The sequence below is a fragment of the Phyllostomus hastatus genome, unplaced genomic scaffold, assembly GCF_019186645.2.
Source record: "Phyllostomus hastatus isolate PE091 unplaced genomic scaffold, TTU_PhHast_1.1 phas_contig_118, whole genome shotgun sequence".
Taxonomy (NCBI): Eukaryota; Metazoa; Chordata; class Mammalia; order Chiroptera; family Phyllostomidae; genus Phyllostomus; species Phyllostomus hastatus.
In genome coordinates, this window is record NW_025333543.1 from 6996255 (window position 1) to 7010910 (window position 14656).

A 14656-nucleotide genomic window follows, 5' to 3' on the forward strand; every position below is an offset into this window, starting at 1 on the left:
AAATAACCACTACCTCCTAGTATCATTTTTCTATCTTCTTGCTCTTTTTAAGATCATTTCTTATATCTATTAATAAGCAATCTCTTCTTAATTACTAGATTATTATCTTTGACCTTATTAAATATCTGAAGCCTATCCAAATATTCATTTTTTCAGAAAGGATTAACCTTTTTCACTCTCTTTTCCTAAAGAATTTCTTTGCACCTCTGTTACTTGGAAAGATTGATTCAGGCAAGACTTTTACTCTGGAGAGCACCATACAAAGTCTGGCCAGAAAGTGTCCAGCCATGTACTATGAAAAATAGAGACATTTACTGAAGAAGATACAAGATACAAGAAACACTGTACATAGGACAATGATGGCTCAGTCCCTTTCAAAGTAGTCATCTAGTGACCTCACATAATCCTTCCAACTGCAGCACGATGTTCCGTCTGCTCTGGTAGCAGAAGCTGCAGAATGAATTTTGCCACAACACATTTCATGTCAAGATCCTGCATCAAAATCTTGGACACAGTAGTTTTTGGAATCCCCAGATCAGCTTCTGGTTCTTGCACTGTCAGTTGCTGATCTTTCTTGATAGCAGCCCATACACGTTCAACATTCTCATGTGTTCTGCTTGTTGCAGGCTTTCCAGAACATGGATCACTTTCAACAGATTCTCAACCATCTTTGAAACGTTTGTGCCACACTTTTACTTGCACTGCAGTCATGGCAACATCCCCGAAAGCCTTCTGAATCATCTGAATAGTTTCCACGGATCAATGTTCAAGCTTAACACAAAATCTGATGCAGACCCGTTGTCGTACTTGCTCAGTCTTTTTTTTTCTTTTTCTTTTTCATTTTATTTTTTTTAAATTTTATTTTAATCATTGTTCAAATACAGTTTTCTCCCTTTCACTCCCAAATTTTTTAAAAGTATTTTTATTGCTCAGTGGACTGAGCGTGGGCTGCGAACCAAAGTGTCACAGGTTCAATTCCCAGTTAGGGTACATGTCTGGGTTGCAGGCCATGACCCCCAGCAACCGCACATTGATGTCTCTCTCTCTCTCTCTCTTTCTCCCTCCTTTCCCTCTCTAAAAATAAATAAATAAAATAAAATCTTTAAAAAAAGTATTTTTATTGATTATGCTATTACAGCTTTCCCAATTTTCCCCCCTTTATCCCCCCTCCAAGCCACCCCTTAGTTCATGTTCATGGGGTGTACATAAAAGTTCTTTGAGTTCTTTGTTTCCTATACCATTTTTGATCTCTCCCTGTCTATTTTATGCCTACTAATTATGCTTCTTCTTCCCTGTAACTTTTCCCCCCATTCCTCCCTTCCCCCTCCCCACTGAAATCCCTTCATGTGATGTCCATTTCTCTCATTCTGTTCCTGTTCTGGTTGTTTGCTTAGTTTTTATTTTCATTGTTTTCTTTTAGGTTAATTTGTTGATAGTTGTGAGTTTGTTGTCATTTTACTGCTCATATTTTTGATCTTCTTTTTTTTACATAAGTCTGTTTAAAATTTGATGTAATAAGGTCTTGGTGATAATGAACTCCTTTAATTTGACCTTATCTGGGAAGCATTTTATCTGCCCTTCCATTCTAAATGATAGCTTTGCTGGATAGAGTAATCTTGGATTTAGGTCCTTGCCTTTCCTGACTTGGAATACTTCTTTCTAGCCCTTTCTTGCCTGTAAAGTCTCTTTTGAGAAATCAGCTGATGGTCTTATGGGCATGCCTTTGTAGGTAACTTTCTCCTTTTTTCTTGCTGCTTTTAAGATTCTTTCCTTATCTTTAATTTTGGATAACTTGATGATGTGCCTAGGTGTGTTCCTTCTTGTGTCCAATGTCTTTGGGACTCTCTGGGCTTCCTGGACTTCCTGGAAGTCTATTTCCTTCACCAGATTGGGGAAATTTTCCTTCATTATTTTTTCAAAAAAGTTTTCAATTTCTTGCTGTTGTCCTACTTCTGGAAGCCCTATAATTCAGATATTGAAACATTTCATGTTGTCCTGGAGGTTTGTAAGTCAGTCTTCAGTTTTGTGAATTCTTGTTCTTTCATTCTGTTCTGGTTGGATGTTTATTTTTCCCTTTTGTTCCAAATTGTTGCTTTGAATACTGGTTTCCTTCCTGTGACTGTTGGTTCCCTGAATATTTTGCTTTATTTCATTTTGGGTATCTTTCATTTGTTTTTTCATTTTTCAAACAAGCTCAATCAGTTCTGTAAGCATTTTGATTATCAGGGCTATGAATTCTCCATCAGATAGGTTGGCTATCTCCTCATCGCTTAGCTCTCTTTCTGAAGTGTTGCTCTGTTCTTTCATTTTGGCCATATTTCATTGTCTTGGCACACCAGTATGGTTGTTCTGGTTGAGTTTTTCTTTAATTCCTTGGTTGTCAGAGTTCAACACAATTTGATTTTCTGGTGCTTCTGTTTGTTTATTGATTTTAGATTGGTTGTTATCCGCTTTTTGGTTGTGAGAGGAAGCAAAGGATTTCTACCTACACCTCCATTTTGGCCAGAACTCAACTATAGTCATTTGATCAGTCATCAATGCTCAGTCATTTTGAATGCAACAGCCACAGAGTACACATGCTCACTCAATGGCGTGTATTGCCCCCACTGACTAGTACAGTGAAGCTGTCATTGTTCACACAAGCGCATTCCAGTCCACTCTTCTTGGATGCCAGGTTACATCAATGTTGCACAAACTTGTCTTGTTATATTAACAATAGCTGGATGTTTTCTAGACAGGCCTCATATATGCGGTACTCTCATAATAGGTAACAACAGCCAGGCATTGTGTTAAGTGCCTTAAATGGATATTTTGTTTACTTCTCACAATAATCCTACAAGGTAGTTACTATTACTTTCCACAAAGAAAATATAAAGAATTTTAGCTAGAAAGTTTGATTTAGGTGTCCAAGGAGCTTTATCTAATGCTTGAATTAATGTGTTTGACCTCTCCTTAAATACTCTACACTCTTGGAGCACTATAGTAAATACCAATAAAAAACTTCACCTCTGAGCTCCTAAAAGCTACTCATGAGTCAAGGCATTAAAACAAATTTCACAATTTATTTGCCTTGCCAAATACTCCCTGTTTCAATAATATTGGCTACATAAGTTAAGTGTGCCTGAGAAGGAAGATTCCACATCTAAAAAGCTTCTGCTGGCACAGAGAAAACTTCACTAAAACAGTTGGCAATCTTTTCTTGTTATTGTCAGCTAGGATAAATGTGGCTTGATATAGAAAATGGATGAACCTGAGAAGACAGGAAGGCTGTGTGGAAAAGTGAGATAACTGGAATTTTGAGCAGAGGTCATACCACAGATGCAAGTACCTTTTGAGTTGATTATTAGCCCTTTCTCTGCAGGGATACCTAAAGCACCAAGAATGCTTTCTATCATTAATTCCTCACTTTTACTCATTGCCCAGATTTTAAATAATTGAGTAACTCTTAAAATACCCCTGAAGCAATGTTTGCAAAATTAGGAGTTCCTTTTGGTTGACATAGAGATACTTCTAGGGACAGAACTAAATCTAGCACCTAAATTTAATTGTTATGATAAATCACATAGCAATGTTATGACAATCAGTATGAAATAGAAGACTGGCAATTATCTTTTGAGTTCTACTGTGTTGATAACTAACTTTTATTGTTTAGGTCTCAAAATCTTTTTCTAATATACTTGGGGTGGAGTTGGGGGGAATCTGAATTTACTTAATTGTTGTGGCTGTGATCTAAAATTGTCTGGGACAGGACATGGAAAAGAAATATATGTACAAGTAAAATAAATCCTTTGTGACAAGGTCTCAAAATTAATAAGCCTGAACAAAGTAATTAAAAAAAGTTTTTTATCCTCACCCAAGGATATTTTTCCACTGCTTTTAGAGAGAGGAAGAGAGGAAGAGAAACACTGATGTGAGAAAAGAGCACCAATTGGCTGCCTCTCTCACAAACCCAGACAAAAGATTGGACCTGAAACCTAGGTATGTGCTCTGACTGGGAATTGAACCCACCTTTGGGTGCATGGGGCAATGCTCCAACCAACTGAGCCACACTTGCTAGGGCCTGAACAAAGTAATTTTATGTGATATACCTACAAATATATAAAGTCTGGATTCTCTTATCCCCCACATAAACTTTTGTTTTAATTAAGCTGTTTTAGAATTTAATTTTCTTTAAGAATGATTAATACAATTTAACATAAGACATATATGTGGCGTTCTGTCTACTCTCCATTTTTTTTAAAGTGGACAATTAATTGTTAGTGTACTCACAGATTTGTGCAACCATCACCAAAACCAGTCTTGGAACATTTTCATTACCTCAACCCACATCATCCTATCTCCCTATATTCTCTAGTCCCTGACAACACTAATCTACTTTATGTCTCTATAGGATTTCCTACTCTGGATGTTTCATATAGATGGAATTCTGTAATGTGTGGTCTTGTGTGTCTGACTTCCTTCACTTAGTATAATATTTTCATGGTTCATCCACATTAGAACATGTATCAGTACTTCATTTATTTTCATTACCAAATAATATTCCACCATACAGATATTTATTTATCCCCTCATTAGTTAATGGATATTTGGGTTGTTTGCACCTTTTGGCTATTGTAAATAATGTTCCTATGAACATTCATGTATGAAATTTTGTGTGATTATATATATCTGGAAGTGGAATTTTTTGGTCTTATGGTAATTCTATATTTAAGTTTTTGAGGAGCTGCCAGACCAATTACCATATGGGGTACATAATTCTACATTCTCACCAGTAATGCATGAGGGTTCCAATTTCCCAATATCCTTACTGAAATTTGTTATTTTCCATTTTCTTAATTATGAACATCCTAGTGGGTATGAAATGGTACTTCATTGTGGTTTTGCTTATTATTTCTCTGACAAAGGTTTAATTAAATTAAGTAAAAGGTAAGTTTACTTCTGGAGGTTCTAAAACCTTCCATTCATTCTTCCTCTCTGAAACTGAATACTTACTTGGTTGGGCATCACCTGCTCAGTCTCCCAGTGTTCTAAAGAGCATTCCTTCATGGTCAGACAGGGCTTTTGTAAAACAGTGTTCTAGAGAGGCTGGAAGTGAGGGATGGATAAAAAGAACAAAAGAAGATTCTCACTAGGAGAATCTGTCAGAGTTGGAAATGCAGGTCACTCCCTAAGTGCTACTGTTTTTTGAATATTGAAATGATTCTTCCTTTTATAAAACAGAAAAGATACAGTTCTATTTCCAGACAAATAGAATTGAATGGGGCCTCTGATATTATCTAGACTTATTTTTATTTAAAAGTTAAGAAAAATAAAGGTTGTCTATTAAGAAATAAGGAAAACTTCAGTTTTAATAAAAATAATGCAAATTACTGAAGTTTGAAACTCAACGAGAAAAATATGTGAGTTAAGAGGGAAAAAATGTGAGTGAAGCTGATGACACCATTAAGAAACAGACTCGCTGTGACCTTAATGATCCAGGAGTAGGTCTGCTTTCCTGGTTCCCAGTAGCGTCTGGCACAGAGATCCCAAAGGCATACCTATTGCCTAAATATATGAATAAGAAGCTCACTTAAACTTTTTTCACCTTTTTATTGAATTTATTGGGGTGATACTGGTTAATCAAATTATATAGGTTTCAGGTGCATAATTCTATAAATACATCAACTGTATATTGTATTGTGTATTCATCACCCCAAGTCAAGTCTCCTTCCATTTATTTCCCCCATACCCTCTTCTACCCACCAACCCCTTTCCCTCTGTAATCACCATACTGTTGTGTCTATGAATTTTTAATTTTTGCTCAATCCCTTCACTTTTTTCATCCAGCCCTACAACCTCCCTCCCCTCTGATAGCTGTTCTCAGTCTGTTCTGTATCTGTGAGTCTATTTCTATATTTTGTATGTTAATTTTGTTCAATATTTTCCACATATGAATGAAATCATATGGTATTAATCTTTTCTGACTGGCTTATTTCACTTAACATAATACTTTCCAGGTTTAGCCATGCTGTTGCAAAGGGTAAGATTCCCTTCTATATTTACAGCTGAGTAGTATTCCATTATGTAAATGTACCATATTTTTTATCCACTCATCTACTGATGAGCACTTGGGTTGCTTGGAAATCTTGGCTATTGTAAATAATGCTGCCATGGACAAAGGGGTGCATATATTCTTTTGAATTGGTGTTTCAGGTTTCTTCAGATATATTTCTTGAAATGGAGTCATTGGATCATAGGGCAGATCCGTTTTTGTATTTTTTTGACTCTAGTTCATTTATCTTGGCTCTGATCATTATTATTTCCTTCCTTCTAATTACTTTGGGTTTTGCTTTTTGTTCTTTTTCAGTTCTTTTAAGTGTGAAGTTTATTGTTTTTTTTTAGCCTTTTCTAGTTTTTTGAGACAGGCCTGTAATGCTATGAATTTCCCACTTAGGATTATTTTCCTTCTGTTCCACAGATTTTGGATTTTTGTGTTCTCATTTTAATTTGTTTCAAGGTATCTTTTGATTTCTTCCTTGATCTCATTGTTAGTCCATTCATTGTAATAACATGTTATTTAGCTTCCATGTCTTTGAGTGTTTTTCAATTTTCTTCTTGTGATTGATTTCTGATTTCACAGCATTGTGGTCAGAAAAGATGCCTGACATGATTTCAATCTTAAATTTATTTAGACTTGTTTTGTGACCTTACATGAAGTCTATCCTAGAAAGCATTCCATGTGCACTTGAAAAATATGTATATTCTGCTACTTGGGGGTGAAATGCTCTGAAGATATCAATTAAATCCATTTGATCTAGTGTGTCATTTAAGGCCACTGTCTCTTGTTGATTTTCTGCTTGGAAGACCTATCCATGGAAGTCAATAGGGTGTTAAAATCCCCAACTATGATTGTATTTCTGTCAGTCTCTCTTATGTCCATCAAGTTCTGCTTTAGATATTTAGGTGCTCTTATATTGGGAGCATAAATGTTTACTAGAGTTGTATCCTCTTGTTGGATTGTTCCCTTTATCATTATGTAGTACCTTTCTTTGTCTCTTACTATATAGCCTTGGTTTTAAAGTCTATTTTGTCAGATAAAAGTATTGCTACCCCAGCTTTTTTTTCTTTTCTTTTCCATTTGCATGAAATACATTTTTCCATCCCTTTACTTTTAGTCTGTGTGTATCTTTCAATCTGAGATGGGACTCTTGGAGGCAGTATATATATGGGCTCTGTTTTCTTATCCATTCAGCTTCCCTATGTCTTTTGGTCAGAATATTTAAGCCATTTACATTCAAGGTGATTATTGATAGATATGTATGTAGTTGCATTTTATTGTTAGACTGTTTTACTCTGTTTTTTTCCCCTTTCTATTTTTCCTCTCCTCCTCCTCCTTCTTTTCTCTTCCTCCTCCTCCTCCTTCTTATTCTTAAAGCAAGCCCTTTAACATTTGTTGTAGTACTGGTTTGGTGTTAACAAACTCCTTTAGCTTTTTCTTGTCTGGGAAGCTCCTTATATCTCCTTCAATTGTAAATGATAGCCTTGCTGGGTAAATTAGCCTTGGTTGTAGGTCCTTGCTTTTCAGCCCCCTGAATATCTCACATCACTCCCTTCTGGCCTGAAATGTTTCTGTTGAGAAATCAGATGCCAGCTTAATTGCTGCTCCCTTGTATGTAACTACCTGCTTTTCTTTTGTGGATTTTAGGATTCTCTACTTGTCTTTAAGCCTTGTTATTTTAATTATGATGTGTCTTGGTGTAGGCCTCTTTGGGTCCAACTTGTTTGGGACTCTCTGAGCTTCCGGACTTGTATGACTTTTTCCTTTCTCCAGATTAGGTAAGTTTTCAGTCATTATTTTTTCAAATAGGTTCTTGACCCCTTGCTTACTCTCTTCTCCTTCTGGTAGTCCCATGATGTGAATATTGTTATGTTTTATGTTGTCCAAAATGTTTCTTAAGCTCTCCTCATTTTTTTAAATTCTTTTTTTCTCTGTTTTGTTTTGCCTGGGTGTTTTCTCCTACCTTGTCTTCTAAAACACTGATTCTATCTTCTACTTCCTCTAACCTACTGTTTATTCCTTCCAGTGTATTATTTATTTCAGATACTGCATTCTTCATTTCTGACTAGTCCTTTTTAATGGTTTCTATGTCCTTTTTCATGCTGTTGAGTATCTTTATAATCATTACTCTGAACTCTCTTTTTGATAAATTGCTTGCCTCCATTTCAACTAGTTTTTCCAGAGAATTCTCTTGTTCTATCATTTGGGGTCTGTTTCCCTGCTTTCCCATTTTGGCTGCTTCTTTGTATTTTCCACCTCAGATGTTAAACTAATCACCCACTAAACGATCTGGTTTTAATCTAATCAAGCTCTAATCAGCTGTCTGGCTTAAGCACCACAGGGTGGGGCAAAATATTTCTTGCTGATAGGGCTATTGCTTCCCCTCAGGCTGATGCCACTTGGAGAGGAGTGCTCTGCCTGAAAAAGATGGCACCTACAGTAAGGGGAGTGACTCAGCACGAAGATCCTGAGAGCTGTTCCTTCAGTTCTTTCCCCAGAGCCACCAGCCCCAGAAGCTACTCAAGAGTCTCTAGTCCACTCTGCTCTCCCTCTGCTGTGGGCTGCAAACAAAATTTTGTGTGTTGGCCCTTTAAGAGGCTTTCTGCATCTTCAGCTGTCTCTCCCTGGCAGACGGAAACCGTACTGCTTTTCACCCCTGGATGTTGTCTGGGTTTGTTTCTGGCTCTGGTATTAGAGGCTGGGGAGCCCAGCTTGAGGTTTAGACCTCACACTTTTCAGGGGGAACCTCTGGCTGCAAATATCCTTCTGGAACTTCAGCTGCTACTTGTGGGGGCCCAGCAAGCCTCTCATAACTCCTCCACATTCTGTACCAGTCACGTTGTGATGAAGTGTTTTTTTCTGGTTGTCCATGGTTATAAGGCTTCTCTAGTGTTCAGTTTGTGATTATGGATGATTTCTCTACAATTTAATTGTAATTCCAGATTGGTACTAGGAAGGGGTTAGTGTAGCTTCCACTTCTCCATCATCTTGGATCCTCTCTAAAATTATTATTTACAATAGGTTCTTTTTTCACAAAAGATATTTCAGAATTCATGGGTATATTTTATTCTAAAGAAATATACAAAAGCTACCAGTTTTTAGGGATGTAACTAAATCAATAATGTACACATTTTAAAAAAGAGATGATACTTTTATCTCAGCAGTTTATAAAGGAGACAGGTAAGTCAGCAATACCCAAAGAGAAATGTTGTTCAAATTCAAGCTTCATTTGGCTGTGTCTCTTGCTGGATGCTTACAGCATTGAGGAGTTGATGGTCTGTGTCTCCATACTCTAAAATAGCAGTAATCCCAAGCATGATATATACTACAGGATTCCAACACAAAGCATTGACATGCCATGATGTCTGAACAGGAACTGAAGGAATTTGAGGAAAGGAGGTCAATAGCTGAATTGATTCTTCTTACTGGAAATGAGTAATTGTTCTCAAGTTCACTGATTACTAACATAATCCTTTAAGTAGTGGTCATAAGTAATGATCATAAGCTAAGGATGTCTTTTTAGGCAACCCATATCTAGGTTTCCTGCTTAAGGTCCAACTAGTCTAGTTAAGAGGCATAAGAGAAAGGAGTGATGAGTAGTAACAGCATTAAAGAATTGGGGAGAGTATGAAAAAGGGGAATTGGAGAAGAGCAAGGAGAATGCCAGCTGTAACAGTGCCCAGGTGCAGAAAAAGTAGCTGCTCTGTGTTTGTGGAGCTGAACTTGAAACAACTCTTAAAAGTGACTCCCCACCCCCAACCCATCCCTAAGCCACTTGCTTACCCTAGCCTGACAGTCATGCACAAATATTTAATAGCAATGCCTTGCATCTAGAGATTAAAGGCCTTATACAAGTGCTGTAAAAAAAAATCAAGCAAGCATTGTTTTTGGACGTAGATTAGACGAGGAGCTCAGAAGGGGAGACGTGGGCAATCCCTGTGATTAGTCCTGTGATCTTCATGAGTATCTCCCTGCCTTCTCCCACATAACCCTGCACACTGAGCTAATGTTCCTGAGCCTTGTTCTTTTCTACATCCCTCCCCCTCCATATTTTGTAAGAAGGCATGTTCTCATTGTTTATTCATACTGTCTTGAATATTGCCTATCATATTATTTTACTTCAAAGCATCCCAAAAGAGTGATTACAGAAATAAAAACTGTTTTTGAAATCTATATTTATATGGCTCTACAGATAAAGACTCAAGTATATGTACACATCAGTATGTTCAGACATAGTTGCACCAGTATGAGATAAGTTACACATTTAAATGTTAGAAACATCAAAAATGTCTTTTCTGCCATACATATAATATTGTTAGATAAACAATATAATTCTTTCTAATCAAATAACCACTGTGAAATACCTGATTCACTCTGCACCCAACAGCTGGGGCTGTAGCTTGTGTTCCCAGCCAGGGCTGAACATAAGCACAATAGGAAAGGCAGAAACAGCTGCAAACTCTTGGAAGAAAACATTTGTAAAGCAACTTTGTCTTTAGGCTTCAGGGTAGGAAGGAAGTAAAATCATTTTTTCTGTTCCTTTTTATGTATGGCAGCTGTTTTTTAGGAAAATATGTTGATTCTATTTTGTAACAGAGACTCCACAGTATTATTAAAACACGAGTTGTAGAAACTTAGGCCTGGCCACAGATTTAGCACATTAGTGTGGTCAAAACATTTACAGAACTTGGTAGGTCGTTACTGTTCAGCTAGATTAAGCTAGATGGTCCCCTTGTCTTTGCTGCACAACTGACTCCTCCCCTAACATTATTTGCTGCAGACAAACTGGATTTCAGTGATGTTGATTACTTGATACTTCAAATGTTTTAAGTTTATTTACATAGAATTTAATGGAATGAAATCCTCTCAGGCAGTGTCAGAGAAAAGGATCCTCTGTAAGTGTCAATAGTCCTTTGTATGTCTTTGTTTGTCATCTTGGCATCAGGTACATGTGTTTATCTCCTCTATCAAAATGTTAGCTCCTTAAAGGCAGGTTCTGTGTCACTGCTTTCTTTGCTTCATTTATTTGCCTACTAAGCATAGTAAGTTCTCGATACATATTTGATGAATTAAGAGCCACCTGGTTTAAAAAAAATCAGTGACAATCAGTACTTTTCATAAATAAGTATCTACTTGTTTGCTTATTTTTATCTTTACTGCATTGGATGCATAGGTAATAGGCGTAATATAGCTTCTTCTTTTTCCCCCAGCCTTTTACTGAGTCCATAGAGAAAGGAAGGGAGAGAGGGAGAAAAACATCGATGTGTAAGAAAAACACATCGGATGTGGTTGCCTCTTACATGCACTCCTACTGGTAACCGAACCTGCAACCCAGGCATGTGCCCTGATTGGGAATTGAACCTGCGATCTTTAAGTTTGCTGGACAATGCCCAATGGAGCCACACCAGCCAGGGCAACATAGCTGCTTCTATGAAAATGCTGGGAGGTAAGAATAAAACATTTGCCATAGCATTTATGTTATAATGAGGCTGCTGATGCATGACATATCACTTGGGTGGTAGAATCTGTCACACGGCAGACTTTACTCAGTCATTAAAGCAACCTATCTAAAAATGAGATTTTATTAGATCTTTAGAATCTAGAAGTAGGCCAACATCGTCTTGAGGGAAAAAGTGTCAGACCTAAGTGTCTGTGTAAAGCTGACTAGTATAAAACTGTATTGGTGAGGTAATAAATAATTTAGAAAAAAGAACAACATAAAGATAAAGGGGAGCAAATCAACATAGTACACACATTAGGAATTCAATGAATGTTAGCCTCTTTCATCCTCTTTCAATTTTTGGAGGGGGGGAATTGTATAGAATACATCAATGTAAACTAAAAAAATACAAACACAACATAATATGACACATTTTACAAGGATAATAGGTATGACCATATTTCAAACACGTTAAGAGTGCGTGTCTGTGTGGGATAGGACTGGGCATTTCTCCTTCAGATTTTGAGGAGTTAAGGACAGAATTAAATGATCTGAGGTGGTAAATAAAAATACTAGATTGGGAGAGAGGGAGGAGGACAAGAAAGAGTGTAGTTAACTGTGAAGCAAAGGGTGGAGGACAGACTAAAGTGTTGAAATATTTAGATAACAGATCAATATGATTTGCTCTGAGCTAGGAAGGTTTCATTTACATTTTATGACTTTGAAAAATTCCATCATGCCTGCTAGTACAAGAAAAACATGATTTAAAATATGGCAATATCTGGACTGCTATAATGACAGTGATAATTTTTAAATATGCTTTATAAAAGAATATAGATAGAAGAAGATGTACAGATGGGCAAGTCATAGGAAAACATCATCATCCTCAACTGGTTTATTAGAAATCATTGTCTGAGTAGGATCTCAATTATATTAGAAGATTATGAAGTAGGCATCTCTCTTTAAGAGAAATATCCAGTATTTATAGAAATTCAACATTTCTATAGATGCCATTACCATTCTGCATTAATTAAGAGTTTAATAAGGACCTCAAGTTGAAAGCACTATGCAGTAACTATTAAAGCAGTAAAATAGCACACACAAGTGCATTTTAATTTCTGCAAAGCACTTTGATTCTTGTATCTAGGAAACACAACTTCTGAAATGTGAACTTTTATTGTATGGAAATACTGTAGCTATCCATTAAAAACATTTCTTCAAAAAAATAGATATTTTTTCAATATTTTAACTTCTTTGTATCTGACCTCATCATTTGCAGAAATCAGGAGAGTTGAAGTTACAATGGGATTTTGCTGAAAACGTCCCTTCCTAACTGCTGCCAATATTTCTCAATGATGTGAATGTTTCTTCTCATGGAGACACACAGTTCACACAATAGCCCTCCTTTGATCTGTAGCTTCCCTTGAAAAAGAAAACATCGCCTGGAAGTGCTTTAATTGTTTCATTTTATTTTCCAATCATGTGATAGAAATCATGAATGGAAAAGAAAAAAGCCCAAACCATTCTGGGCAAAGAAATGAAAAGCAACCATATTTAAACCGGAAGCTTCAAGACTTTAACAAAAATAGGCCAGATACTTCATAAAAAGCAGACCAGCCTTCACTGTTTTGCTTTCAGTCTGTGTCTCTAGCTCCCACTATGATAGTCATTTGACAGTATTTGCAAATATTGTAAAAACTTACTGCAAAAATAAAACAAATTAATTGCATAATAACAGATATAACAGTCACAGCCACTATTAGAAAGCATTTACCTGCATAAAGCGACCCTCTGACGTCCCAAGATTAGCGATGGTAAGGTCTCCTTTAATGAAGGTGGTTATAGATGTTAAGAGGACTTGGTTGAACTGGCCCATGAATAAGTCAACACGCTGCAAAGCTGTGGTAAACTCCGTTCGATATTCATCACTGTGTACTTCACAGCCTGATGAATTTCTCAAAAGTGTCTGGAATAAAATAGGGTCATACAGTTAATGTGAGTCCAGATGTGAGCAAGCTGTTAAGAAACTCTTCAGTATGTCTTTTCAGAGCTTGGAAGGGAATGGCAAGTAGAACTATGCAAACAGGCCCAGATAAGCAAACATGTTTGTAGTGACCTAAATGGCTCCAGTATTGTTAGGCACTGTTGTGTATGAATAGACTCTGAACTAGGGACAAACTTTACTGTCACAGTTTGTACCATGGTTCATTATATATATATATACATAAAGATGAAACTTAGCTGGTGCTATTTAAAGAAAAATAAAACTGTAAATGTCTCAGCCCTTGACATAAAGGTAATGCTTCTAGCAGGCAACTCCAATGAGATGAATTTTAATTGGAATAGTAATAAATGTTAGAGTTGTATTTGGACATTATATTTTAAAATGTGTGCCTTTGTTTATCTGTGTGCAGGGAGGTGGCACAAAGTGGTGGTTGACAGATAATTCATGGGGAGGCAGCACAGTACAGACCCCAGACCCACGTGCCTGCATAACTTCCTGGTCCCTAATGCTTATTTACTTTATGTAATCCTTAAGATCTCTCTGTGTTTGTGAAATTCATGTTATGCCTGTTCAGCTCCCCCAACTGTAAAATTGAGAGAATTATAGAAATGTGCCTACCTTACAGAACTATTGCAATGATTACCTGAGCTGGTCTATAGAAATCTCTTAAAATAGAACCCAGCATGCAGAGAATACCACTTACTTATTTGTCATAGTTATGTTGAAAGGCTCAAAAATATGTAAAATTTGTACATCAAATGACTTACCAGCTTATTGAAAGGCCATTACCACTCAATCAGGTATTTCTCCTTTAGATTCAACTTCAAATGGAAGGATTTTAAAAAATATTGTTCAGTAATATATGACAAGTAAGCATGTGGATTGCTCCTCACTCTGACACTTCGGTCTCCTGGTTTCCTCCTCTTTTTCAGGCTACAACATGCATGTTTCCTTTGCAGGACCATCCAGGCCTGGTCATCAAAGTCAGGGTTTCTCAAGGCTCCATCGTAAGGCCACTTGGCTCATTTTTCCTACTCTCCCCCAGGCAATCTCATTCTGTCCTGTGATATCCATTACTATTTAGTTGATACTCGTATATTTCCAGGCTACCTTTCTGCTCTGAGCTGACTGTGCATATATCACACTGACTATAAAATCTGCACTCAGATATCTC

General features: G+C 36.8%; 1 protein-coding gene across 7 annotated transcripts in view; it reads right to left on the reverse strand.

Moving 5' to 3' along the window:
- Positions 1–14656, reverse strand: part of MET (MET proto-oncogene, receptor tyrosine kinase) — a 138265-nt gene that overhangs the window by 47436 nt on the left and 76173 nt on the right. For all 7 annotated transcript variants that reach the window (XM_045847554.1, XM_045847530.1, XM_045847550.1 and 4 more), the window contains one exon: positions 13252–13443. In XM_045847554.1, coding sequence (XP_045703510.1) covers positions 13252–13443 — 192 coding nt within the window. The remainder of the gene's footprint in view (positions 1–13251; positions 13444–14656) is intronic.